The following is a 26,216-nucleotide window of genomic DNA, read 5'->3' as shown; positions in this document are numbered from 1 at the left end:
AAAAGTATCATTTAAAACATCATTTAAAAGAAAAAAAAATATATTTCTCCGAGATACTTATAATGTTAAATAACATAATTAAAATTAAATAAACAAAACATAAAATAAACAAAAGCACAAATAGTAAACGTAAAGAAAATCTGTGTTAGATCACTTGATAACATTTGATTGTATTTAATGTAACAATTAAACAATCTATTTGTATTTTCATTTTATTATATCTACGAATACTATTTTTTGTTTGTGTTCTGTGGATTAATATTTTGTTCGATTAAGCCGGTTCTTTTTACTTCTCCTTGTGTAGTTTTAATGTTTGAATTTTTAAATGCTACAATTTTAATTGGTTCGTTTATTAAGTTTGTTGTTTTATCCCCTTCGTTTTATCAATTATGTCAGTTCTTTTAGGTTTCGTCGTAATTTTTACATTTTTATTTTTGAATATCAAAGTTTCGATAGAGTTTACTTTCTAAATGGAGTTTATCGTTCGTGTCTCGTTTTTGGTTTTTATTTTCTTGTTAATTGTGTTAGTTTTATTTGGTTGCTTTAAAACATGTTTTACCTTTGAGTTTTGAAATAGTAGTATTTCCTTTATTATTTTGTTATTATCATTTAAAAAATTTGTATCAACCGGTTCTTTTAGTCTGTTTTGGCTTATTAATGTTCCTTGTGCTCTCGAACATCATAGATTTAATTGGATTTTTTAATTGAATTAAGTCTATCTTGTTTTATTATAATATTTCTTTTTAGTATTTCGACCTTTGTTATGCCGGTTCTTTTATTCTTAGTCTTACTATTTTTAATATTTAAGTTTTCTATTATTCGGAACAGTATGTGCTACATGGGAAGCGACGACAAAGAAGCGTGAAATACAATAAAATAAGCAATAAAAATATTGAAAACAAACCCGAATGTAGAAGTAGTGCTAAAGAAAATACCGAAAACCATGGTGATGGAAGAAAGGTGAGGCAAGTAACTAGATGCGCAGTAGACCATATGTTTCGACCAAACAAAATTGGAGCCAAATGCTGGATTTCACTATGACTACAGCCTTAATTAGATACCCACTAACAATAATATTTGGACCTAAATTTCCTTGGCTCACAGCACATCGAGCCGTCAACGATGCGCGTTAACTCACCTTTCTTTTTATACCATGCCGAAAACGACAATAAAAACAAAAGAAACCGGCATGTATTGCCGCAAATTAAAAAGACATTGACGTATTTGATCGTACTTAAGGCAATAAATTGTCAAAGCATTAAAACGAACAATCATTTGCTAACAGTGTTTAAAAACTCTAAGAATCAGTCATTGGATTCTAAAATGTACAATGAAATACTAGTTTATGCACTTTATACTGTTTACCTAGCACTAAGAACTTAAAGATTATGTTTTTAATTATATTTTAACGTAACGTAATATGTTCGGAATAAATTTGGAGACAAAGTGTTTTTTGTTTCTCGTACCCTATCTTGTCTCCAAATTTATTCCGAACATATTACGTTACGTTAAAAAATTATTAAAAACATAATCTTCAAGTTCTTAGTGTTAGGTAAACAGTATAAAGTGCATAAACTAGTATTTCATTGTACATTTTAGAATCCAATGATTGATTCTTAGAGTTTTTAAACACTGTTAGCAAATGATTGTTCGTTTTAATGCTTTGATAATTTATTGTCCTAAGTCGTCAGAAAATTATAAATATGCTAAAAATCCTCTGTAGGTTCGGTTGTCTGGATAATTTGATTATTCTCATCCTTCGTAAGCCAGTCGCGATTATCCTCGATAAATTTTTTCCAAAATTCTACAAAAATAAATTCTACAAAAATAAATATTTGATATACAAGGTGTGATTAGATGACTTTTCGAATTTCGCGCGCTCTGTACACTCTAATTTAAAAAATTTTTTTTTTTATGTTGGTACACTTGTCACGATCATATGTTCACAGTTTTGACCATGATGTAAAAAACAAGGTGAAACAACGCGCATCGTCGGCGGCTCGATGCGCGGTAAGAAGCGTGGCTCGATGTGATGAGCCAATGAAATTTGGGTCCAAATATATCCGCGCAATTTAAATACGAAACAATCATATATAGTCACACATACTTAAAATGTAGATGCTATTAAAAAAAATAAATATAAAAATGTAAAAATACTTGAAATTTATTATCTTTAACAAAAATCACTGTTGCAATAAACACTGTTGTTATAAACATGAAATACAACAATTTAGCCATACACATAAGCTCATTCTTATAACTTTCCAAATTTCTTCTAACTCAAGTTTACAAAATTTGAAATAACAATTATCACAATTTTTATTAATGTACAAAGTCTCAACCTTACCTTCACATTCTTCTTTTTTTAAGTAGCTTTGAATTTCTTCGATTCACCGATTATCTCCGATTCACGTATAAATGCAAGTATAAATACGTCCCAGTACCGGAGCCGTAGCCATATTGAATCTCAAAATTTGGACCCAGTTCTGATTGGTCTAGAGTATGGTCTACTGCGCATCTGGTTACTTGTTTCACCTTTCTTCTTACATCATGGTTTTGACTATATAGCATGTGTTGTTTTTATGTGAGAGGCATAAAGGTTAGACTCGTGTTTGCGTGCTCGGCGATTTTTTGCTGTTGAAAATAATGGAGCAGAGAGTTTGTATTAATTTTTGTGTAAAAAATGGTATTAAGTGTTCAAAAACTCTTGAAATGTTGACAGTGGCGTACGGTGAGTCAACTTTGAGCAAAAAAAATGTTTATAAATGGTATAAGTTATTCCAAGAGGGCCGAGAAAATGTTAACGATGAACGCTCGCTCTGGACGCCCCAGCACGTCAAAAACCGAAGAAAATGTTCAGGAAGTGAAAGAAATTGTGTTGAAAAATCGTCGAATCACGATTAGAGAAATAGCTAATGATCTTAACATATCGTTTGGCTCATGCCAATCAATTTTAACGGATGTTTTGGGTATGACACGTGTGTCAGCGAAATCCGTTCCAAAACTGCTTAATTTTGATCAGAAGCAGCGTCGCATGAACATCGCCCAAGACATGTTGAACAACGTCAATGATGATCCTGCTCAAAAGGGTTATAACTGGTGACAAAACATGGGTATATGGTTATGACGTCGAAACTAAAGCCCAATCATCCCAGTGGAAGAGCCCAGGAGAGCCAAGACCGAAAAAGGCACGCCAAGTTCGTTCGAATGTGAAGGTTTTGCTCACAATTTTCTTTGATTACCATGGCGTTGTGCATCAAGAATTCTTACCACAAGGTCGTACGGTAAACAAGAAGTATTACCTTGAGGTTATGCGGCGTTTGCGTGAATCAATAAAAAAAACCGTCCGGAAGTGTGGAAAGAAAATTCATGGATTCTGCACCATGATAATGCACCTGCGCACACGTCGTTACTATAGTGTGTACTTTTTTGGCCAAAAACAATACTATCATGCCTCAGCCATCGTATTCACCAGACTTGGCCCCCTGCGACTTTTTCCTCTTCCCAAAATTGAAAAGGCCTATGAAAGGACGAAGATTTGCGACGATTGAGGAGATTAAGGCTGCATCGCTGGAGGAGCTCAAGGCAATACTCAAAAGTGCATTTCAGAAATGTTTTAACGACTGGAAAAAGTGCTGGCACAAATGCATTGTATCAGAGGGGGATTATTTTGAAGGGGATAACATAATTTTGGATGAATAAATGAATATTTTTTTATAAAAATGAAAAGTCATCTTACTTTTTGATCACACCTCGTATATATATATATATATATATGTGTGTGTGTGTGTGTGTGTGTGTGTGTGTGTGTGTGTGTGTGTGTGTGTGTGTGTGTGCGCGCGCGTGTGTACGTCAAATTACATGCTAATTTAAATACGTATTTAATACGTAATAATTTCATATATATTTGATATTCAAAGAATTCTTAACTACTTTTAACGATTGTTGCTTGAATAATTCCCAAGTAGCACATATACGTTTCAAAAACGTATTATAAACGTTTTTCCTAAACGTTTTACTACCGATTTTTAAAAACGTTTCTCATGCGTTAAAATGTCCACTCAGAAATACGTTAACTGAAACGTTTCTTTTCCGATAAAATAACGTTTAAGAAACCATTATAGAAATGTGTTTTTTACGGATAAAAAAATTTCTACTCTATTAGAATTTCTAATTAATTGTCAAAAACAATTTTCTTAATGTTAAATAAAATAGAAGTTATTTAAAGTAAAAACAATTCGGGAATATTTCTGAAGAATTTTTTTGGAATTTTCTAGCGGTCACCCTCATTCAAGTCGTAACCTCGCCGAACGTTGCTTGACCTGTAAGACTGCTGCGAATTGATGCCTGATGGTTGATTTGTGAACACTTCGTGTTAACACATGTATATCGAGTCAATATATGTTATTGAAAAAATAAAACATATAATTAAAGCATATTATTTATATAAACACATATAAAATTATACTCTTTTACGATTACGACTTGAATGAGTGACCGCTCGAAAATTTCCGGAAAAAATTCTTGAGAAAAATTCTCGATTTTTTTTACTTTAAAAACAATTTCTATTTTATATAATGTTAAGAAAACTGTTACAGTATTACTTTTTTACAGTATTCACAGAAGAAACGTAAAAAATACGTTTCTTAAAATATGGTTTTAAAAACGTTTCTGTTTAAACGTTTTTTAATGGTTTTTTACGGTTATGAAACTATGGATACGTTTTAAAAACGTATTTGAAACCATTATGTGCTACGTGGGTTGGTTGTGTCTTAATTGTGAGACGTTTATTTTTTTCTCCAGCAATACCTGCTTTAGAGAAAACATTAGCAATACATCTTTTATATTATATTATCCAGTATTGCATTAACATTTATTTAATTTACCGTAATTACCTGTTAACTCCTGAATTGTTTCACCGGTACCGCCATATTCGACAGGCAAGCCATCAGTTGGAATCTCTTCAAAACAGTTCTCGTGGGAGCAGACGTAAAATCTGTTTTTCAACTTCTGTGTCATGAAAGATCTGAGAATCCTCACAACAATATCAAAGATCATTGGTACGTTGAAAAGAACAATCTTCTGATATCTTAGCGGGTAGCATTTTTGCCATGTATCGACCAAATTTTTTAACGTAGACGGTGTCAATTGAAAAATATGGCGTGCAGTTACATTGGATACATCTACGTACCATGTATAACCATATACAGATCCTGCGACATTATATTTCATCGCCGCATCTAAGGCCATTGCACAGATCTAAAAACATCCAAATATAATGGACATATACATTAAAAATACATTATCATGACAGCATCCGCTACAAATCATTCAAGCGATACATTATTTTAACATTACCTTAGCTAGGTTTGATATTTTGTGTATTCTCGGGTCATGCCGAGCTGCGCGCACAAGGTAAACCGTTCTTCCTTGACTATCCGGCTTTCGCAAGGGCAAAAATATTCTAAGTGCAAACGAAACATTTCTGAATTTTTAAAAGAAATATACTTTCTCGTTTTACACCAATACAATGTGACAATTTAATACCAGCTAATTTTTTTTCCAAAAAAAATTGTAATGAAAATGAGTAACAATAAGTTTAAGAACTAAAATCATTAATCGAACAGATTATAACGAGAGAACTAAAAGTAATTTGTGCAGAAACATTAAATTTTCTTAGACATTTAATTCGATGTATAAAACATGTAAACGTTGTTAAAAAAAACTAGTGGGTATTATATTAAGTGATAAAGTTAATAAGTATTTGCGATCCTTCTGTGTCTTATAGATCTCTGGAAACTTGATTGTAACACTGTATGTACCTCTAATTGTCTCTAAGAAATATTAAAAACATTTTATTACTAAAATATAATAGAAATATTAAAAGAAAGTTAAAAAAAATTATTTCTAATAATGATTATTACCCCAGATTAAGTATCTCTTGCAGTTCCGGTTGAAACGGATCCTTACTGCTATACCATTCCGGTACATTGGACCGATGCTTATAATAGTTTCGGATTCTGTATTTAGTTTTTTCGAGATCAAATTTGTCGACTCTCAAAAATTGTAAAATGAGAAAGTTATCTGCGTAAAAATTAAAGATTTCCTTCAAATATAAAGTTATAATTCTATTTGAAACAGTGCTAAGACCAATAAAAGATTTTTCATATAATATTATATACACTATACAGGTATAATTATAATTAAAGAGTGCGTATATTACTCTTGAGAAAGAAGAATTTTGAAATTTTTGATACATTATACACTACATCGAATTACATCTCTTTTGTGTTATGTATGTACATGCAAAAGAGTGAAAAGAGATATAAATCCGTGCAGTCTCTACGTAATTCACTATGAGTAATGCTAATTCCGGTGGTAAATTTTGAATTTCATAATTCGGAAAGTTCTTATGGAAAAAAGTAACAAATGTTTTGGAAACGTTTCAATGCCAGCTACACTAGCGGTCATTAATGTCTTTCCCGTGCAGTCCTTTTCCTCTATCTTTTCATATAATGTATGTACGTAACGTACATATAAATGCAAGCGGATATTGATGTACACGGGCAAGGCAAGTATGTGAAATAAGAAGTAGGATTTAAAAATCGTTTATTTAAAAAATTTAAGGCGACCTCTACCCAATCAGTAGACAATGCTTTTTAAATGTTTTTTAAATATTTATTCTTCATTATAACGTTTTTTAAATATTTAAAAATATTTTAATATTTTAATAGTTAAAAAAACATTGTCTACTGATTGGGTAGAGGTCACCTTAAATTTTTTAAATAGAAGATTTTTAAATCCTACTTCTTATTTCACATTTTTGCCTTGCCCGTGTATATCGATATGTGCTTGCGTTTATCTCGTAATATATGCATTTTGAGACACGCTATATAGTAAACGTAATATTCGTTACGTAAAAGATAATATTCGTTACGTAAACATTGTTGCATTTTAGCCTTCTATTTGTAAATAAGATAATGGATTGTATTTTTTTTTCATGTTTTGTGTCGTAATCTTACAAAATAGTATTCAAACTTTGTTTTATCTTTAATAATAATTCATGTTACACAATAAACATATTTATATTTTAAATATATAAAACGATTTTTTCTCTTTTTTTCAATAAAATGAACAGGTAAAAAAGTAAATAAGAAACTTTTAAAAAATAGTAAAATGTAATAATACGATAAAGTTTCTCGTTAAATCCACTATACATCACATCTCTTCCGATACTATATCTTAATATAATTTTACTTTTTTTATGTATTGATGAAAGTGCAATATCTATTTTATTTCTTTAAATCTATTTTTTTCTTTCATCATCTATTCTTTTGTTTTTTTTTCAAACATGTATTATTCCTCAACTCATTCAACGAGCTGAATATCAGAAGTAACATTATTCGACGCTGATATGTTGTATTTCGTTTTATTGTTCCAAAATTAATGAGGTGCATTTGAATTTCATTAATTGATCATATTTTAACATAACGCCTTTATTATGTGACCACTATCATTCTTACCAATTTGTGCGGGCAAGTTGTCATTTTCTTTAATCCATCGTTTAATCTCTTTGATGGCATTCTTTCTAGTCTCGTCGGTCTCGTTCAAATGTATTGCTGCATATTTTTTATCCTCGCTAGTTAATTCTTGCCAAGCGTAATGCGTGATGTCACACTTGTTTGGTGATGATAATGAATGTATTATAGTTGATAGATCTTTTCGCAGATAGCGAAATAATTGAAAAACAAAGACAGATCTATGTGATGGACAAAGAGCGATAACCTGGTCTCTCTCAAAAAATAATCTGCAGTACCGACGTCGAGGAAGTTTTTCTGTTACTCTAGCATCCTCTTAAGAAGATGCTATAGTGACCGAAGAACTTCCTCGACGTCGGCATTGCAGATTATTTTTCGAGGGAGACCAGGCTGTCGCTCTTTGTCCAACGCATAAATCTGTCTTTATTTTTTGATTATTTCGCCATCTGCGAAAAGACTTATCAACTACAGTCACTACTCTGCTTGCCATTGTTTACGTGCGCTAAGCGAAATTTGTACACGTACAGCTGTTTACATGTTAAACTTTTTTGTTGGGCTTTTGACTGGAATGACACACAGTGTTGTTCGTTAGAGTTTTCTAAAGTGCGGCCTGGTCTCATTTCATACATATGAGCTACAGAACGTTAGTAAATGACAAAAGTTAACCTCGGTTAACAGATCCACGAGCCGAAAATAAATAAATTTTTAACTTTTTGTTCGATTTTCTCGTAAAATTTACCAGCCCGCACTTTGTCTTGGTGCGTACTTTTATTCTGTAAAAGGATGTTATGATCTGTAAAGCCAATTCGAAAATTAATGAACACTGTAATGTGTCGGTAATTCCCGTCACTATAGCATCCTCTTAAAAGGATGCTAAACCTGGACTTTTTTGACGTCGATACGGCAGATTCGCACGCGGAGTGAAATGTAAGGAGAAACGCTAACAACAAGTTAACACTCTTCGTCCAACGCATACATCTGTCTTTGTTTTTTGATTGAAGCGCTATCTGCAAAAAAACTTATCAACTAGGAGAAAGTAAGTAAATTGCACCTAAGGGAAATTTATCGCAGTGAAGTAATTTTTGAAGTTGAAATTGATACGAGTACAGAAATAGAAACTTTAAACATTTTTTTATCATTCTGTATTGTCATATTGAACAATTTTTCATTTGGTAATGCTATATTCAGCAAAAAGAGGCAAGTGAATAAATAAAAAAATGTCTCGCGCCTTGGATAATTGTACACGCGGTTGGATAAATGTACGCGGAGGAAAAATAAGATTATAGTCCAATCTTTTAGCTGCACTACACTGCATTATATTGTACTAGTGGCACTATAGTTGGTCTCACATGGTCTCACGCTTTTCAAGATGAATGCGTAAAATTGTCCATGGCGGTCTTGATTTGATAAGAAAACAATTACTTGATGACTATTTAATTAAATTTAATAAACAATAGCTCAAAGAACGTAGGAAAAACGTACTTTTGTTAGATATAACAAGATTAAATAAATAAAGTAAAAATAAGGACTTATTGCCTTATTTTCTGAACGTTCAAATCGCAACAAAAATCATGATTTTACTTTTCTTATTTTTTCAATTAACTACGTTTTTAAATGATATAACGTATGGTTATATATTAAAAAAATACCTTCAGCCTACAAATATTGTCGTGATATAATCTTTATTTATCGGGAAGATGCCAAACCACGAAGTGTACAATTACCCAGTGCGTACAATAACCCTACTTTCCCCTACTGCACACAATCTGCTTGCCATCGTTTATGTGCACTAAACGATATTTATACACGTACTGCTGTTTAGGGACCAAACCTTTGGACAGATTTTTTATTGGAATGGCACACAGACAGTGTTGTTTGTTAGAGTTTTTTGCACGGTGGAACGGTCTCATTTCATACATACGAGCTACAGAACGCCAATTGTACGTCAACAGTAATTGACAAAAGTTAACCTTGATTAAAAGATTCATAAAGCAAAAATAAATAAATTTTTAACTTTTTTTTTTATTTTCTAGTAAAACCTCTTGTATCTTCCTTTTATATTGTGTGCTTTCATTCTACAAAAAAATTTTGTGATCTGCTGAGCCAATTCAAAGAATAAATAAACTGTAATGTGTGGGTAATTTTTGTTGGTTTAATTCTTTTAAATCCATCAACTTCAGAAAATTGTAAAAGTTGAAAAACAGTACTAGTAGAACAACTTAAATTTAACCTTCAATATATTTTGCTTATAGTTAATGTGCACATTACTAAGATTATTCGCTAATTTCAAGTTTATATTATTTTGAAAGTAATAAAGGTTTACGATATGTTGCCAATAATTCCAGAAGATGATTTTAAAATCTTTCCTAACAGCACATGATATCTTGCGTATCATCCCATTTTGATACGTCTCACTCGAAGCGCACGGAGACTATGGTTAGAACATCGCTTGTATTATGGTATTATCCCGTTTCTTTTGTGCGCGTTTATCCTTAGACCATACTGAAATGATACGAACACCTTTCTTTTGCGCACATCTGGAAGCCTGTTCTAGAATCTGTACGCAACTATACGTATACGCATGTTACAAAAATGGTGGAAAAGCGTATACGCTTCTCATGTCGTATTCTTGAGTACTGTTTTGTAATATTCACAATTGGGAACGTATACTCTTTCTGTTGTACTGATTTACATTTGATAACGTCGGGAAAATATATGATTTTTTCAACAATTATGATTTAGAGATACGACGTGTATGAAAAGATAATACATCATATATTAATAACGAGAAAAAAGAAGGAACTTAAAGAAAAAAAATGTATGTATATATAAAAATATAAAAAGTTACTTATAAACATTCTAACTCAACTCTCAATTATACTGACCAAATTTGACCAAATTACCATATATCCGTGGATAATTATCTTATTTCTAATTTTGATAAAAGTTTTAAAAATAAAATAAATTTTAAAATGTTGGTATTTTTTTATCTGGTGTAATAATTAAAAATTCTGAAATTAAAAGATAATTATTTAATATAAGTAGTTATTATAAAAATGTTTCTTATTAACTATAATTTTATAATATAATTTATTATAATTATACTTTAAATAAATACACAATACTTCATTATAGAACTTTATAATACTTTATAATTAAGATAAATTAATATATTATATTTTTTAAATTGAATTAAGTTAAAATTTGTAACTCATAAAATTAATTTTATTAAATATAAGTCAAATTAAAAATTAATTTTAAAAAGAATTTTTTATTTATATTAACTCTTAAATATGCTTGCGAGAAACGTACTCTACCACACACAATTATGTAAATATTTCTCTTTAAAATATAATTGTAATCTAAGATTGTTGTAAAAAAAAATCCTAAAGTTAATGTCGAAAATTAGAAGAAATTCTTTATTTTTGTTACTTAGTCTTTTAACAAACTTTATTTTCTGTTATAATTGTAATAAATAATTATTTTTTAGCTTAAGAATATTATACATTTAATTAAAAAGTATTAACTTTTTAAAATTTATCGTATTTTTAAAACTTATCAAAATTTAGAGTAGAAAACTATTCCCATACAACACAAAAGTTTGCAGCAATATTGCTGCAACGTTGCAACATTGCATATTGCAGTGCAATATTGTAGAAACATAGTTAAAATATAGCTAAGCAACATAACTTGATAATGTTGCAGCAATATTTAAAAAAATTGTAAAAAAACCAAAAATATTAAAAATTGTGAAAAACTGTTGTAAAAGAGATACCAAAAAGATTCCTATCAGTTTGATATTATTAAATAATGTATCTTGTAATTCAGTATCATATTATTCTGATATGTTTTTGTTTCTTTACTATGTTTTTATTTATTTTTTGATATATATATATATATATATATATATATATATATATATATATATATATATATATATATGTGTGTGTAAGGTAAATGTCCCAATTAGTGACGTAGTAACGTCATTGTTATAATAAATTAATAAATTAATAATGTACATGTTAAAGAAAGTATACAAAATTGCTTTTGTTAGGAATTGATTTTGAATATTTGGGATTCTAATTGTGTTGTCTTTTTTTATTTATAGGCAGATTTTAATTTGTTTATAATATTTTTTGAAAAGTAACTGAAGTACCATTTAGTGACATGTCAGTTTAGTTTTGTCTCAATTTGTAACATATGTACGTCTCTATACAGGGTGTCCCGTAATACTTCATAAATATTTCAGGGAGCAAAAGAGGATAAAATTTTGAACTAAAAGTTCCTTTGCCAATTTCAGCTCAGATCATTATTTACCGACTTATTAACGGTTAAAGTTGATCAATCAGATTGCGCTCAGCCGAAGCGCCCAGAACCGTAGCGTGCCGTAGGGCTCCTCGCGCTTACTTTAAACATTTTTCCGATTAAAATATTATTCTAATTCTTCATATTAATAATTAAATAAATAAATTAATAAATAGGTAGATGAATAATCAAATAAATAGATAAATGAATAAAAATAAATTGCAATTGGAAATTTATCTAATTTTTGAATATTTTTGATTCTTATTTATTATTTATTTATTTATTTGTTTGTTTAATTCAATTATTTAATCTATTTGTTTATTCAGTTACTTAATTTCCATGGCTAACCTCGTAGCGAAAAATTAACTACAAGATGTTTGTCATGAGTATAAAAGAAGATTATTGGAAAAAAACTTTATCAATGTATACAAAGAACCTACCTTTGTCAAATTATCAAATGAAAAAATTCAAAAATTTTGTGGTTTCTTGAATGCTGTTAATTTATGGACTACCTACTTTATTCAAATATAATGAATTAACAATCAATATGCGTCAACAAGGAGACGTATCATATCGTGAATTAGTCTCGAGAATTCGTATTATTGACAAAATCTGATTGCAACATTCTTGAAAAAAGAAAATTATCTTTTAAATGTGAGTCTTTCGAAGCGAAATTATACGAAATATGTGATTTTATTGAAAGTTTGCCTTCTGATACCGTTTGTTTATTACCTACTTGTCACATGTGTGACGTTCTTAATACTGCGATGTTAAGTCGTATTGTTTTAAAAGAAATATTATTAATTGCTGAAGATGAGATTGACTGTATTCCATGTATAAAAAAAAAGTTAAAAAGATATTGTTAAATAATGATGACAATAGTAGAACAACTGGCCTTTTCAAATAAATTTCAATTAAAATTGGAGAGAAAGTAATGATTGATGCCAGTTTGGGCCTTGTAAATGGCACAATTGTTACAGTTATTTCAGTTGTACAGGATACGTCGACTAATTATATTGAAAAAGTCAAACTTTTTTTACCGTCTGGTTCAGAATATTTAATTCAAAGAGTGAATATCACTTTTTAAGTCATGGATGGAGCATATGTTTTTAGAAGTCAATTTCTATTATTTTTGAGTTATGGTATCACTATTCATAAAAGTCAAGGTTTAAATTTACAAAATGCCATTATGGACATAGGCAATTCAGTATTTAGTTGCGGTCAGACTTATGTTGCTTTATCTCGAGTAACGTCTTTAGATGGATTGCATTTGATTAATTATGAGCCTTCGTCTGTAGTAGCCAGTGAAGAAACGATTATCAAATATAATCGTTTAAAAAAGTTATATAAACCAGAAATTTAAATTATTAATGTATCAAAAGAAAGTTACCGTAAAGTTAAAAATGTGCCATGGACATTAAGGAAAACAATTATTTTCGTTCAACAGTCAGTTCAAGAAGTTCAACAGAGTTTTGGAAATTGGGTTATACATGGTTTTCAAAATACTGACAAAATTTCATGCTATGCGAATGCTGTATTCCAATGTATATTCAATTTAAATAGTATTAAAAACAATTGTTTAATTTTGATAATTTGGATGTTTTAAGTACATTAACGCATCGATATAAAAGCGGAATGCGCAATTTGAATACCTGTGCGATACGAAAAGATTTAGGAGAGTATTTTTCAACTGATACAAAACGCATTTGATTTTCTTAACGCTCTTTGTACAAAATATGATTGTATAAAAAAATTGGTAGAGCATCAAGTTATTTCTACCAGTCGATGTAAAAGATGTAGTTACATAAATGTTAATACTCATAATAATGTTATCTTTTCAATTCCTATTAGCAAAGTGAAGAAAAAAATATTAACCTTAATAAATATTACCTAAAAAACCTAAAACCTAATAAATATTACCTAAAACCTAAAAAAAATATTAATCTTGATTTACTGAATATTTCATTTTTACGTTTATTTAATTCTGAGAAATCGTGTGAACGTTGTGAAGAAAATGTGTCAATTAAAGATGAAATAACACGAACCAAAGAGATACTTATTATCCGTTTAATTTTATTATTATTACAAAACGGTGTATTAGAGAAGGTATCACAAAAATTAAATTTAACTGCTGTTCCGACAAATAAAGTATTAATATTTGGTCAAGAGTATAAAGTTATGAATGCTGTATTTCATCACGTTTCATGTATCCAAAACAGTCACTTTACAAGTATGTAGAAAACGATCATCTAGTAAATGGTTTGAAAGTGATGATATGCAAGTTAGGAAAAAGCAATAGCTTAGGAGTGCTAAAGATATTTATATATTATTTTTAGAAAAAGTTGGTAGGTAGTAAATATACTAAATATAAAGATATATTAAAACATCAACTTCAATAGTAAAATAGAAGGTACATCTTGTAATGTTGTCAGCAATCAAAGACTATCTTTATTCACGGTACATATCATTCATTCATCATCTTTATCAATGTACAAAAATATTTGAAATTAATATAAAATTACCTTTTCAAAAAAAGGTAAATAAAGGCGCCTGTTTTTGTGCGCGCACGCCTAAAAGTCTTTATTTTTTTAATTAAAATGTATGTATTAATATTTTCTACAAAATCTTTTATTCAAACCTAAGTGGTATTTACTTAAAATAAATATCTTGAAATTGTGTAATCTAATAAAAATAATATGCGTTTGTTCAAAAAAATATATGAAATCTTTAAAGTGCGCCTGTTATAAAGAGAATATACTTTTTCTACAAAACTCAAGTGGCAGTATTTGTATTTTCAAAAAATTTTTAATGCACAAAAACATGGCGCTGCTAGATAGGAAAAGTAATGAGAAAAATTGAATAATTTCTATACAAAACCTAATTGTTACTATCTTTAGCAGCGCCATGTTTTTGTGCATTAAAACAGTAAGAATTATTAAAAGGACTTAGTTATCTATTAAATATTCATGTCTAGAGTTTCGTGTATACTTAACTTTTTCCTCGCGTCATTAATAGTCTCTATTATTATTACTATCACCACCAACATTACACCATCATCATCATCATTATTATTTTCGCTCTTTCTCAAATACTTTTTAGGATTATGGATAGATATTGGTTTTCCACAAATGACCTCTGAAAGCAGTATTCACATCGAATTCATTAATAGCAGTAAATTCTATTATTTAAGTAACAATTGTAACTATTTTCAGAAAATAAATACGAGATTTGTATAACAGTAGACAAAACAGGCGCGCGTTACGCGCGCGCTACAAAGCTTTTAATATTAAATAATTTCCTATAAATTACACAAACTTAATATTACATTATTAAACCTTGATACACATAACTATCAAAACGCGATCTCCGCGATAACAGCAGCTCACAAAGTGAACACAGCGGAAGAACCAATCAGTATTATAAAAAAGCGTCGATTTAACATGCACTTTTTCAGATGGAAAAAGCATAATTGCTGTTTTCTAAAACGGAATAATAAATTGGATAATAGTAACAAATAAAATAATTAGCAATTCTGGTAATAAGTTTTATTAATAAAATAATATATTAAATGTATAATAGATAGCACAGAACGTTCTATGGATGTCTATGAACGTTCTATGAACATTCGAATATCTATGGAACATTCATAGATATCCATAGAATGTTCTGTGTTATCTAAGAATAATTATATGTTAAAACAATAGTTTTAAAAGTTTTTTTTTAATTTAATTTAAAATTCAATGTATCAGTAATTGTTTAATTTATATTTAAATTTGAAAGGCTGTAAGCATACAAATGTTCCTCTTCAAATCACATAAAAATGAATCCTTAAAGAAATGTAAACATGCTTTAACTCAAGAATATTTTATGCTTAAAATAACGCCAAGAATAATTTAATCTCCAACAAAAAGAATAAATTAAATTATTTTTAAAACAAAGTGAAAAAATATTCTTAGTTGTAAACAAATTTTATTTTATTTAAAGAATAGAGTTTTGCGCCCGTTTAACACTAAATATCCTTGCATTAGGATTATTCCGAGGATTATTCTTTCTTTGCTCTTTGCCAATTTATGCCGGTGTCTGTACAGGCGGGCGGATCTGCTGTAGCGCATTTATTATTCATTTTACTTATGTTACCTTTGTGGATAGCAGATCCGTCTGTGTGTACAGGCAATTGGCATTTCTCTGTCGCTGTGACAAAGTGTTAATTAGAATATAGATTAGGTAAGACAAGCTAAACATTTCACTTTCATTGAAGTTTGAATTACATTTAGAGGTATGCCCTATGGATATAATATTTCACTTACAAAACTATCCTAACTTACTTCATTTATTTCCGTCATTTGATTGATCTGGGATCCACCGAGCTCTCATATACACTATTGCCTACGAATGCGGAACAAGTGAGCTTCGAATATGAGTCGAGCGCACTTTCGATTTTATGTAATTTTTAATCTATATAACTATAAGAATAAATAGCTTTCAAATAATGTGATCGAGCTTGTTGCAAGAACAATATGATATTAGAAACAAGAATACGATTTAAAAAATAAAATATACTTTGCACAAATTTGTTTATTACTGATGCTAACGAACAGTTGTAATTGAGGAGAGCATTAGATGTTTGAATGAAAACAAATCGAATTCAAGTATTTATTTATTTATTTATAGTTTTTATTTATATTTTACGAAACGTAAATGATAAAAAATTTAAATAAAATTGGTTTTTTTTGTTTTATTTGATTGTTTCTTTGTTGCAATAACAATGAGAAAGAACAAACATCACAATTGTTTTCCATGATACATTACACATAATCTGAATTAAATGTTTTTTAATACAACTTATATAGAGGTTTACTTTTAAACAAGTTTATTATGCATTTTTCTGGGCGCGTACGATCGTGATCGCGTGCTTCAGCAATGAATGGACCTGCTCGCTGCGCTTACGCTCGATGCGTAGTAGGATTAAACGATTAATCAATGTATTTATTAAAAATTCTGGTGTTCACGGTCGCGCCTATTTTTGAATGCAAATAAACATATAGGAAATATGCATCGTGAAATGTTAACGTTCCAAGCTATTTCGGGATGGTCTCAAAAATAAATTGTCGACACTGAGAAATTTTTCTAGAAATAGCTTGGCTATGCATATTTCGATAATATTCTACAAATATTTCAATAAATATAAAATATTTAGAATATTACGGGAAATGTTTTTTTAGATATTTTCAAAAAATATTATATAAATATTTTAGAAAAATATTGAAAATATTTTATGATTATTCTAAAAATATATGTTATGTATTAATAAAGGCGGGTTAGCGATAATCAATTAGAAAAGAAATAGTCTCACATATATTACATTTATTTTTATTCATTAATTAGACTGCTCCAAATGGGATAAAAATCCAGTTGGAATACAAATGTCTACTAATATTCAAAAATTACTTAAAAATATAACATTTTTTTATTCTAAAATATTTGTTTCAAGCTTTACTTTCTCAAAATGTATATTTTCCAAAACATTTAATTATTTGTAAACTTGGTATGTATCACATGATATCATATGTAAGGGAGAGGGAAGTAAGATGACGACCTTATCGATTTTTGCTAATTTTTGTGGTAATATAAAAATAACAAACTATTTTTTTTAGATTCATTAAAATCTTCTTTATTATTAGTAAAAATTAGAAGTTGTTAAGTAAATTAGAATTTTTTTAATTTAAATTATTTTAGTACATGTTAATTTCGTCATCTTGCCCGCATTTGTGGGTAAGATGACTTTTAATACCAAATAAGGTGAAAAACAGTCAAATAAAGGTAATAATGTACTTTTATGAATAAAAAAGATTTATTACAATATAATAATTTTATACTATTTTAATATTACAACATAGTTAAAAAAAACGTGAATAAATATTTATATAATCTGTGAAAATAAAATTATTAAAATTGTGACATTGCGATACATATTGCGATTAAAATTGCGTTATATACAATCAGAATGCTCTTAAGACCGAAAAGACCAATGCACAAATGCATTATCTTGCCTATGCACAACATTCATCATCTTATCCCATAGTCACCATGTTTATTTGTTTATGAAATATAAAATACTGCAATATGAAAATTGAGAAATATAAATACATTATTGTATGCGTTTTCAGTTATACAATATTGTGATTTTATAGAAAGAATAAAAAATATTTATTATAATTATGTTATTCTTTATGAACGAACACTAAAAAGTTACGGATAGATGCTTTCAAATCACATTTTTTATTATATTATCTATTCTCATAGACAGATTGAAATCAAACTATCATAGATTATTTGTTACTATTTAAAGTCTCTAATGAATTAAGCACCGGTTTGTTATTTGTTATTAACTTGAAAAAATTAACAATTCGTCACTCCCCTCCCCCCTCTTCCTTATAGTGGTTACATGTTTATATTAAAATTATAACACTTTTTTAACTATTCTATTACGGTTTTGGATGAACGTTTGTATTAATAGGTGACAAGGTATTTCAACTATCAAATACAATAGGTACGCGCAAAAATAACTGATCACAACGTATCCTATATATAGAACAACCTGAACACAAAGAACAAATAAAATTAATATATTGTTTATTAATATTAAAATTTTTAATATTCGTATACTTACCATCGGCAGAAATTCATAATGATGTGATGTTTCACGGTATGAACTAATCGATTGTATAATTATAGGATGTAGAAGGTAAACGCAATAGGTCAGTCTACTTAAAGGAATCGAGCCTTTGAATGACAGTATTCTATTAACAATGCCTGTAACAAAACAAGCATACGATAATAAAAAGATAGATTTTTTAATTATAACAGAATTTAAAATATAATATAATACAGTACGTCTCTGAGACACCCTGTATGTATATACATATATGTATATACATATATGTATATTGTATGTTTATGTTTATGTGTGTGTGTGTGTGTGTGCGCGCGCGTGTGCGTGTGCACGTGTGTGCGTGCGTGCGTGTGCGTGTGTGTGTGTGTGTGTATTTGTATATTGTACATTAGACATAATAGGCATATACTGTCTTAATAAGATAAATTTACATATTAATAAATACTAACCTCTATGTTGAATAGTACAGGCTATTATAATCCATGCTATGCCAATAGCCCACAGTGTTTTATGTAGAGCAATATAAATTGCAATAAGTGAAATGGACACATAGCGCTTATAAATCCAAGATAATAAGAAAATATTAAAAGCGCTGGCAAGACCAAAGCCGCACCAACATAGAATTATGATTTTCTATAAAACACATTTCAAACTATTAAAACATATATTTATTATAACGTTTCACTAATTTAACATTTGTAGGATCAGATTTTGTCGGCCAATTATTAGTGCTGTCAGATAACAATTCCGATGTAAAAGTTTGATAAACACGAGTCCATACAAATTTTGGGACAAATTTTACAATAAAGCACAAAAGTGATCATAAAACGATTGATATTTTTGAATTCTATACTCTTTAATTATCTTAAATCAATTATTTTTCAAAATTTCAGTACTTTTTAAATAATACTTTACAAGAATTTTTTTAAATAAATGTTTGCACGATGGCTGAAAATGCATTCTCGCGTCTATTAAATGAATGTTATGACAGAGAACTGTCAAACTGCTATTATATGTGTGGTGTTTCATAAAGACTTTACATTATAAATTACACGCAAATTTGCTTAATTATATTCATTTATTAAATTAAAAGTGTCTTATTTGGAACATTTGGTCCAATTTAGCTTACTCTCCCCTATTAATAAATTTACACAAAACTAATAAGAAATTATAATAGTTTATATATTTCATAATTATTTCAATATCTATTTCTTTTTTAATATACAAAGATAATACTTAACCTTCTTCCAATACAACTTATAATTTAATTTTATTAAAATATAACTTGTAACTGCACCAATAAAATATGAATTCATTCTCGTCCATGGTGTAATGTATAAAACACTTACGAGTTTAAACAACTCATGAAATCTGTAACAATAAGAAATTTTGGTAAATATAATTTCTTAATAAACAAGTTTATACATGAATATGTGTATATATATGTATATATATGTATACATGTATATATATATATATATATATATATATATATATATATACATGTATATATATATATATATACAGTAAAGTCTCCTTAATTTTGACAGATGGTGCGATAAGAGCAGAATGCCAAAGTTATAGAATATCTTCACCACTTTGCTCGCACAAATACACGGTGATTGGTAGACTCGTACTGTGGTGAGGGTATTCTGTTAAGGAAGGAGTGATATTAGTGTTTGTGAAAGTATGTGTGAAAGAATGTAAAGATTAGAAGGGCCAAATTTAAGGAGACTCTACTGTATATATGTATGTATGTATGTATGTATATGTGCATCTGTATATATGTATGTATACAAAGAAAGAGAAAGAGAGAGAGACACAAAGTGAAAGAGAAGAATAGGTAGTATTATAGCTATATATTTACATTTAGTATAATAGCTTCGTTAATAAATAATTAATTTGAAGACGTAACGATTATATTCTTCAAAGTGTTTTTTAATAGATTTTAGATTCAAAATTTATGACATATTTGTTATACTGAATGTTAGTTATAAAAATACAGTGATGTTACTCCATTATGGGTCGAAGAGAAACAAGAATGCTAACAAAGACCACTATAAAAATAAATTAAAAGTTTTAATTTAACAAATAACAATAATAATGGAATCATATTAAAGCTAATGAAAGTACACTGATATTGTTCGCAAATTTGAGTTAATCCTTTCCAGCACAGTGTAGCTCTGGGAACTACACCTACTATTCAAGCTTGCTGATTACGAATCCAATGTTAAAAATTTAAAATGGTGGATCCAATATAGCGAACAAAATTATCAAAATTGACCGAATTCGCTTGAAACTTGTTATTTATATGTTTTCGAGGTCGCTGATTATTAAACAGATATCAAAAATACAAAAATTGAACTGCCAGATATAATATGGCGAATTAATATAGAAAACTGTGTTATAAAAACACATCTTTAAATACTGTAACAAAATAATTTTAATGATTAAATTGCTTTTAGAATTTAACGCGCATTACACAAAATATTATGTTATTCCAACACCCTAAATATATTTTTGACGCCCGCCGTTTTTCTTCTACCTTAAAATGTTTCAAAAAGCTCGAAAGTAAAAATATTTTGTAACAAAAGTCGACTATTGCATTAAATATTGATATATTATTGTCTCTACATAACGCTGCCAGTTAAACAAATAATTTTTAAAGTAATTACTAGAATTTGTTTAATTCACTAAATATACTTAACTATCGGTAGGTCTCATATCAGGCAAACGCTTAAATCATATCTAATTTTTGTAATTGCATAGATCTAATATAGAAGATACATTTATAACTTTCTAACTTATCACTTACAATCTTTTAGATAATCTAGATTATATTTGTACGGTTATTCTTTGTTGAATAAAATTTTTATTAAAGACTTTGAAAATGTTAACGTACAGTATATCTGAGTGCGGCGTGCGACGATTATGAGAGCAAATACGTACAATCGACGCGACACCCGCCGTTGCCTATTCTTACTAATTTTCTATCAACAAACCGATTGTTTTGTTTTTACAAGACTATGTTGATGCAACGTGGACTGTATTTATTATTTTTATTTTTTTAATTAATTAATTTTTTCTTTCAACAATTAACTCAATGTAATCTAAGAAAACTATAATCATACTAATATAGCGATATACGTACAGACGTGACGCAGCATTCGTACGAAAGTATTTATGTTCGTTTGTCGCACGAGAATAATGGAAGGCTAATAATGGAGGTAATACAAGTGATCACAATACATACACAAGCCATAATACTACCTTTTTATGTATATATGAGTGTGTAAAATAACTTACGTGGGAACATATTCATAAATATATGAAATATAGCCAGTAAAAATAATCGAGCCTATTAAAAGCGCGCCTGATATTATAACAGCGGCATAGAAATACCTAAAATTCACAATACATATTTATTTTAATATATATGAAAGCCGCAATACACTAGGGGAGACTAGGACGACTACTGATTTGATTTACATAAGGTTTAAGGTTTAGAGAAAAATGTGTTACCTTGGAAACATGGAAACTTATGTTATAAAAGAAATATTTTGCGATAACTTTTTTTTTGTTTTTTCCATTATAAGTACTAGAGTCAGTTAAGTGACTCTAATAATTACATAAATAGAACACAATGCCAACTTTGCCTCTTGAGCCCCAGTCTCCCCTACAATCTATAGTTGGTTACTTACATAGTTGATAAAATTAATACCATTAAAACGATTACGTGACTTTGCATCTCGACAGCTAGATACCAGCTCCAACTCATGCACTGTGATAAAAGATTTTAGAATAAAAGTTTTCTGTTTAATCGTATTTTTATTTTATTATTTTAATTTAAGACAATTTTAATTAAACGTGTACGTACCAATGTATCGAAATCAAAGAAATTATTTATGAATAGAAGATTTCTCCACCAGTATTTTGCACAAATTTCGTGCGATTTCTCATTCGTATAAATTTGTGATGTCTTATCAAGCCAATCGGAATTTACTTGCATTATTCCTAATACCATTATATAAACTGGTGTCAACCTTAACAAAATTTTAATTATTAATAAGAAAAAAGAGCAATTCTTTACTCAATTATTAAAATTGAAAAATTGATATTTAAACTTTATACATCACAAACATATATGTTTATTCCACTTATTAAATCAGTAATTTTATTATGATTATTGTTTTCTTATTGTTTGCAAATAACAGAAAAACATACCGAAAAAATCTTTTTACTATATTGATCAAAAGTTCGTTTAATTTTTCTCTATATAGAATTTGCTTATTCAAAATTTTGTTTGCTTTATCTCTCAAACACCCATGAGTCACCAAAAATCCACTTGCAAAAAAAAATATGTCTACTGATGTAACTCCAATCAATGGATCAACTAGAAAACCATAATTTTCCATATTTCTCCAGAACCATACTGTATTGTCTGCAAACGAAAATCAATTTTTATTATATGCAAAAAAGTAACACAAGAGTATATTAGTATGAAAAATTATTCATTATGTAGAAAAAGTCAAAATGTACTCGCCGAAAGAATCTACAGCAAAATATATACTGTGTAATAAAATTATAATACACATATTTAGAACTTTTAAGCCATTAATAACTGGTATTGTGCCAGCACTTAATTTTGTATTAAACATTTCTCTCGTATTTGTATAAGAGGAGAAATGTATTAATACTTTTTTAATTAGTTTTATTTCCACTTCTCTGGATACGTTTTTCATACCTAAATTATAATTCAAAACTTTTAATACTAACGTAAAAGTAAAAATGTAAGAATAAAAATAATATTAAGCAAGAGAAATTCATATAAGCGTGTGAATAAGCCGTGCACAGAATAAGGGAAAGTGGGTTAAATCGAATTTATTCGCAGTTTTGCTCTCTATAAGGCATAAATAAAGTCCAATCGTAAAACCGAAGGTGCCGTTCGAGAGATTTAATTCCCTTCATTTTTGTTTCAGACCATTTTGACGTATCTCTTACTTGTGTTGAACTATAATGGAAAATGTAAAAACGCTTTTTCCAGTCCGATTTGAAACCAGTGCAGTGGTTTCAAATCAAACCAACCGTGGTCCAAATTGGATAAACCTATTTTTGTTGACTTTTAAATAGAATTTTAAAAGATTTTAATGTATTTTTTTAATATTGAGTAAAAACAAGCAATTTAATAGTCAAAAGTAAAAATTTTATTTAAAAAAGGAAATTTATATAATTAAACGTTTTCCGGTCATGTTATGATATCATTATTATATAATTAAAGTTGAAATAAATAAAATTCAATTATTCTGAGTCTGATAATATTGTACTATTACATTATACGAACTTATGATATTATACTATTAAAATTTAACGTTTATAAGACCACATTTGGTCGACTGATCACCAGTGCTGCGATCAAGTTGCAGTTCTGAATTAAAAGTCCAATTTGGACACGAGTCCTTTCGAACTTCGGAACAAATTTTACAATAAACCATCAAAAGTGATCACAAAACGCTTGATATTTTTAAATTCTACACTTTTTAATTATCTTTAATTACTTTTCCAATTTTAGTAATTATTAAATAATAATTTAGAAAATTTTTTTTTAAATTTTTACACGATGCAAGAAAATATATATTCGCATCTATTAATGAATGTTATGACAGACATTATGATAATATCACGATACTCCGTCTCCTCCCGATGTGTTAAACAAATTATAGAATAATAAAAGACTTAAAAATATGTTCATATATAAAATACATTGTAAAAATTACTGATAAATATTATCACTAGTATAAAATTGATATAAATATTGTAATAAAAATATGTTTAAATTAACATCATCTTTGTAACAAAAATATATTTAATTATTTTCTTAAAATTAACACAACCATTGCAACCAATATGTTTAAATATTCCCCTTAAATTAACGCAACTATTGTAACAAACTGCGGCGAACCGGATTATAATAAATTTCCTGAATGTCAATTCTTTCTATGTTGTATAATAATCATTCAATTATGTACATTAATGATGAAATATACGTTTATATTGATGTTTACAGGAAGCCATATTGTTAAATTTCATTTTTTTAAATTTACCCCATCTTGTCTCGTCCCCTAAATATTACTCGTAGATCGCGCTTGGTAGAATTTCCGAGTTAAAGCCACCCCCCAAAAAAAACATTTTGCTTATAAGTGAGGAATTCCTCTTAACATTTCCTCTAAGAAAGAAAGTCTTATGTGAAGCATATTCCTCTATAAAACGTAATCATTTATGAAAAAGTGAACATATGAATTATGATCAAAAGTAAATTTCTTTATAGGAAATTCTACTATAGTAACTGGAATAACCTCTTGAAATAAGAGTATATGCAAGATATTCGCGGCATGCTTATTTGTTAGAGACCCTGTAGTAAACAGAGATGCGCCAATAGTCACGTGATCGTAATATTTCTTTGATTAGCTGAAGTTTTTCGCACGTAATTTAAACTCGCGTAGCCATAGTGCGACTACTCTCAACATTGACTTTTGTGAAAAAAATTAGTGAGTGATCCTTTTTAATGTTTTTTGAATATTTGTATAAAACACTTAAAATACTCCTATTGAACTTTCATCAGCAAGGACACTTCAAACAAAAATTAAGAATATTTCATTCAATTCAGGAATACAAATTTAAAAAAATGATCAATATAAAGCTGTCATCATGATCATTACTAGAATTTAAAATGAAAAAGAAACTGTTTATTCAGTACTGAAGTTGCAGAAATCCTGAAAATATTTTTATCTATATCTTAAAAATAGAATCAACTGTGTGTTTAATATTGTTAACAAAATTTTATATTACGATTTTCGGACAAATAAATAAAATTTTAATTTAACTTTAAATTTTAATATATAAATAATAAAGTATAGAAATAATATGTAATAAAAAAATATGTATTTATTTCTTTTTTACATTTCTATATTAGTGTTAAATTTATGGTTAGGTAACTCTGAACTCTTCATGCGAAAACGCGTCGAATGAGCCTAATTTCAGTAAAATCAAAAGTAATGGGGGTATTCTTAATATTTGCCATTTATATAGTTTATATTAAAAATATCTAAAGCTAAATATCAAAGAACTAGTGAGAGTGTTCGAGCGGTACTCAAGACGCAAGTTCCTTCGTATTTAAATCACCTTTACTTTAAATGTAACTTTTTATTAGAGATATCACAAGTGAACGATTAGCTCAGTGTTAGCGTATTAGATTACTGTTTTAAAATCTTAGGTTTGAATTCCACCGGCGCCGATGCATTTTTCAAAAATTGTAAAATAATGCGTAATTGTAATTAGTGAAATAGGAATCTTACATACGAAACAGTACATGCAAAACTTTCATACAGATTAAGCTATAAAAATAATAAGATGTGTTAAAAAACTAAGAAAAAAAAATTTTTTTTTTATTGCACGTTATTTGCTAAAAGAGGAAATTTTTTTCTAGTATTAAGAGGATGCTATAGTGACCGAAGAACTTCCTCGACGTCGGCATTGCAGATTATTTTTCGAGGGAGACCAGGCTGTCGCTCTTTGTCCAACGCATAAATCTGTCTTTATTTTTTGATTATTTCGCCATCTGCGAAAAGACTTATCAACTACAGTCACTACTCTGCTTGCCATTGTTTACGTGCGCTAAGCGAAATTTGTACACGTACAGCTGT

The 26,216-nt window shown here is 28.7% G+C and overlaps 1 protein-coding gene across 1 annotated transcript; it reads right to left on the bottom strand.

Moving 5' to 3' along the window:
* Window positions 1-1,574: 1,574 nt before the first annotated feature.
* LOC113003784 (retinol-binding protein pinta-like) lies at window positions 1,575-20,535 on the bottom strand. The gene is made up of 6 exons (XM_039452009.1): window positions 20,531-20,535; window positions 7,524-7,807; window positions 5,925-6,084; window positions 5,359-5,464; window positions 4,896-5,259; window positions 1,575-1,804 (listed from the first exon to the last, which is right to left on the bottom strand). The coding sequence occupies exons 1-6, from the start codon at window positions 20,533-20,535 to the stop codon at window positions 1,707-1,709; spliced, it is 1,017 nt and encodes a 338-aa protein (XP_039307943.1). The 3' UTR covers window positions 1,575-1,706.
* Between the last annotated feature and the right edge of the window lie 5,681 nt (window positions 20,536-26,216).

The sequence above is a fragment of the Solenopsis invicta genome, chromosome 7, assembly GCF_016802725.1.
Source record: "Solenopsis invicta isolate M01_SB chromosome 7, UNIL_Sinv_3.0, whole genome shotgun sequence".
NCBI lineage: Eukaryota > Metazoa > Arthropoda > Insecta > Hymenoptera > Formicidae > Solenopsis > Solenopsis invicta.
This window is presented reverse-complemented; position numbering and strand designations above follow the sequence as displayed.

What these genes read in the sequence shown, in the direction of transcription:
- LOC113003784 (XM_039452009.1), bottom strand. An exon ending in CAAGAGATACTTAATCTGGG is followed by an intron (nt 5,465 to 5,924) that starts GTAATAATCATT and finishes GTTTGCACTTAG; the next exon opens with AATATTTTTGCCCTTGCGAA. An exon ending in AACAATTCAGGAGTTAACAG is followed by an intron (nt 1,805 to 4,895) that starts GTAATTACGGTA and finishes TTATTTTTGTAG; the next exon opens with AATTTTGGAAAAAATTTATC.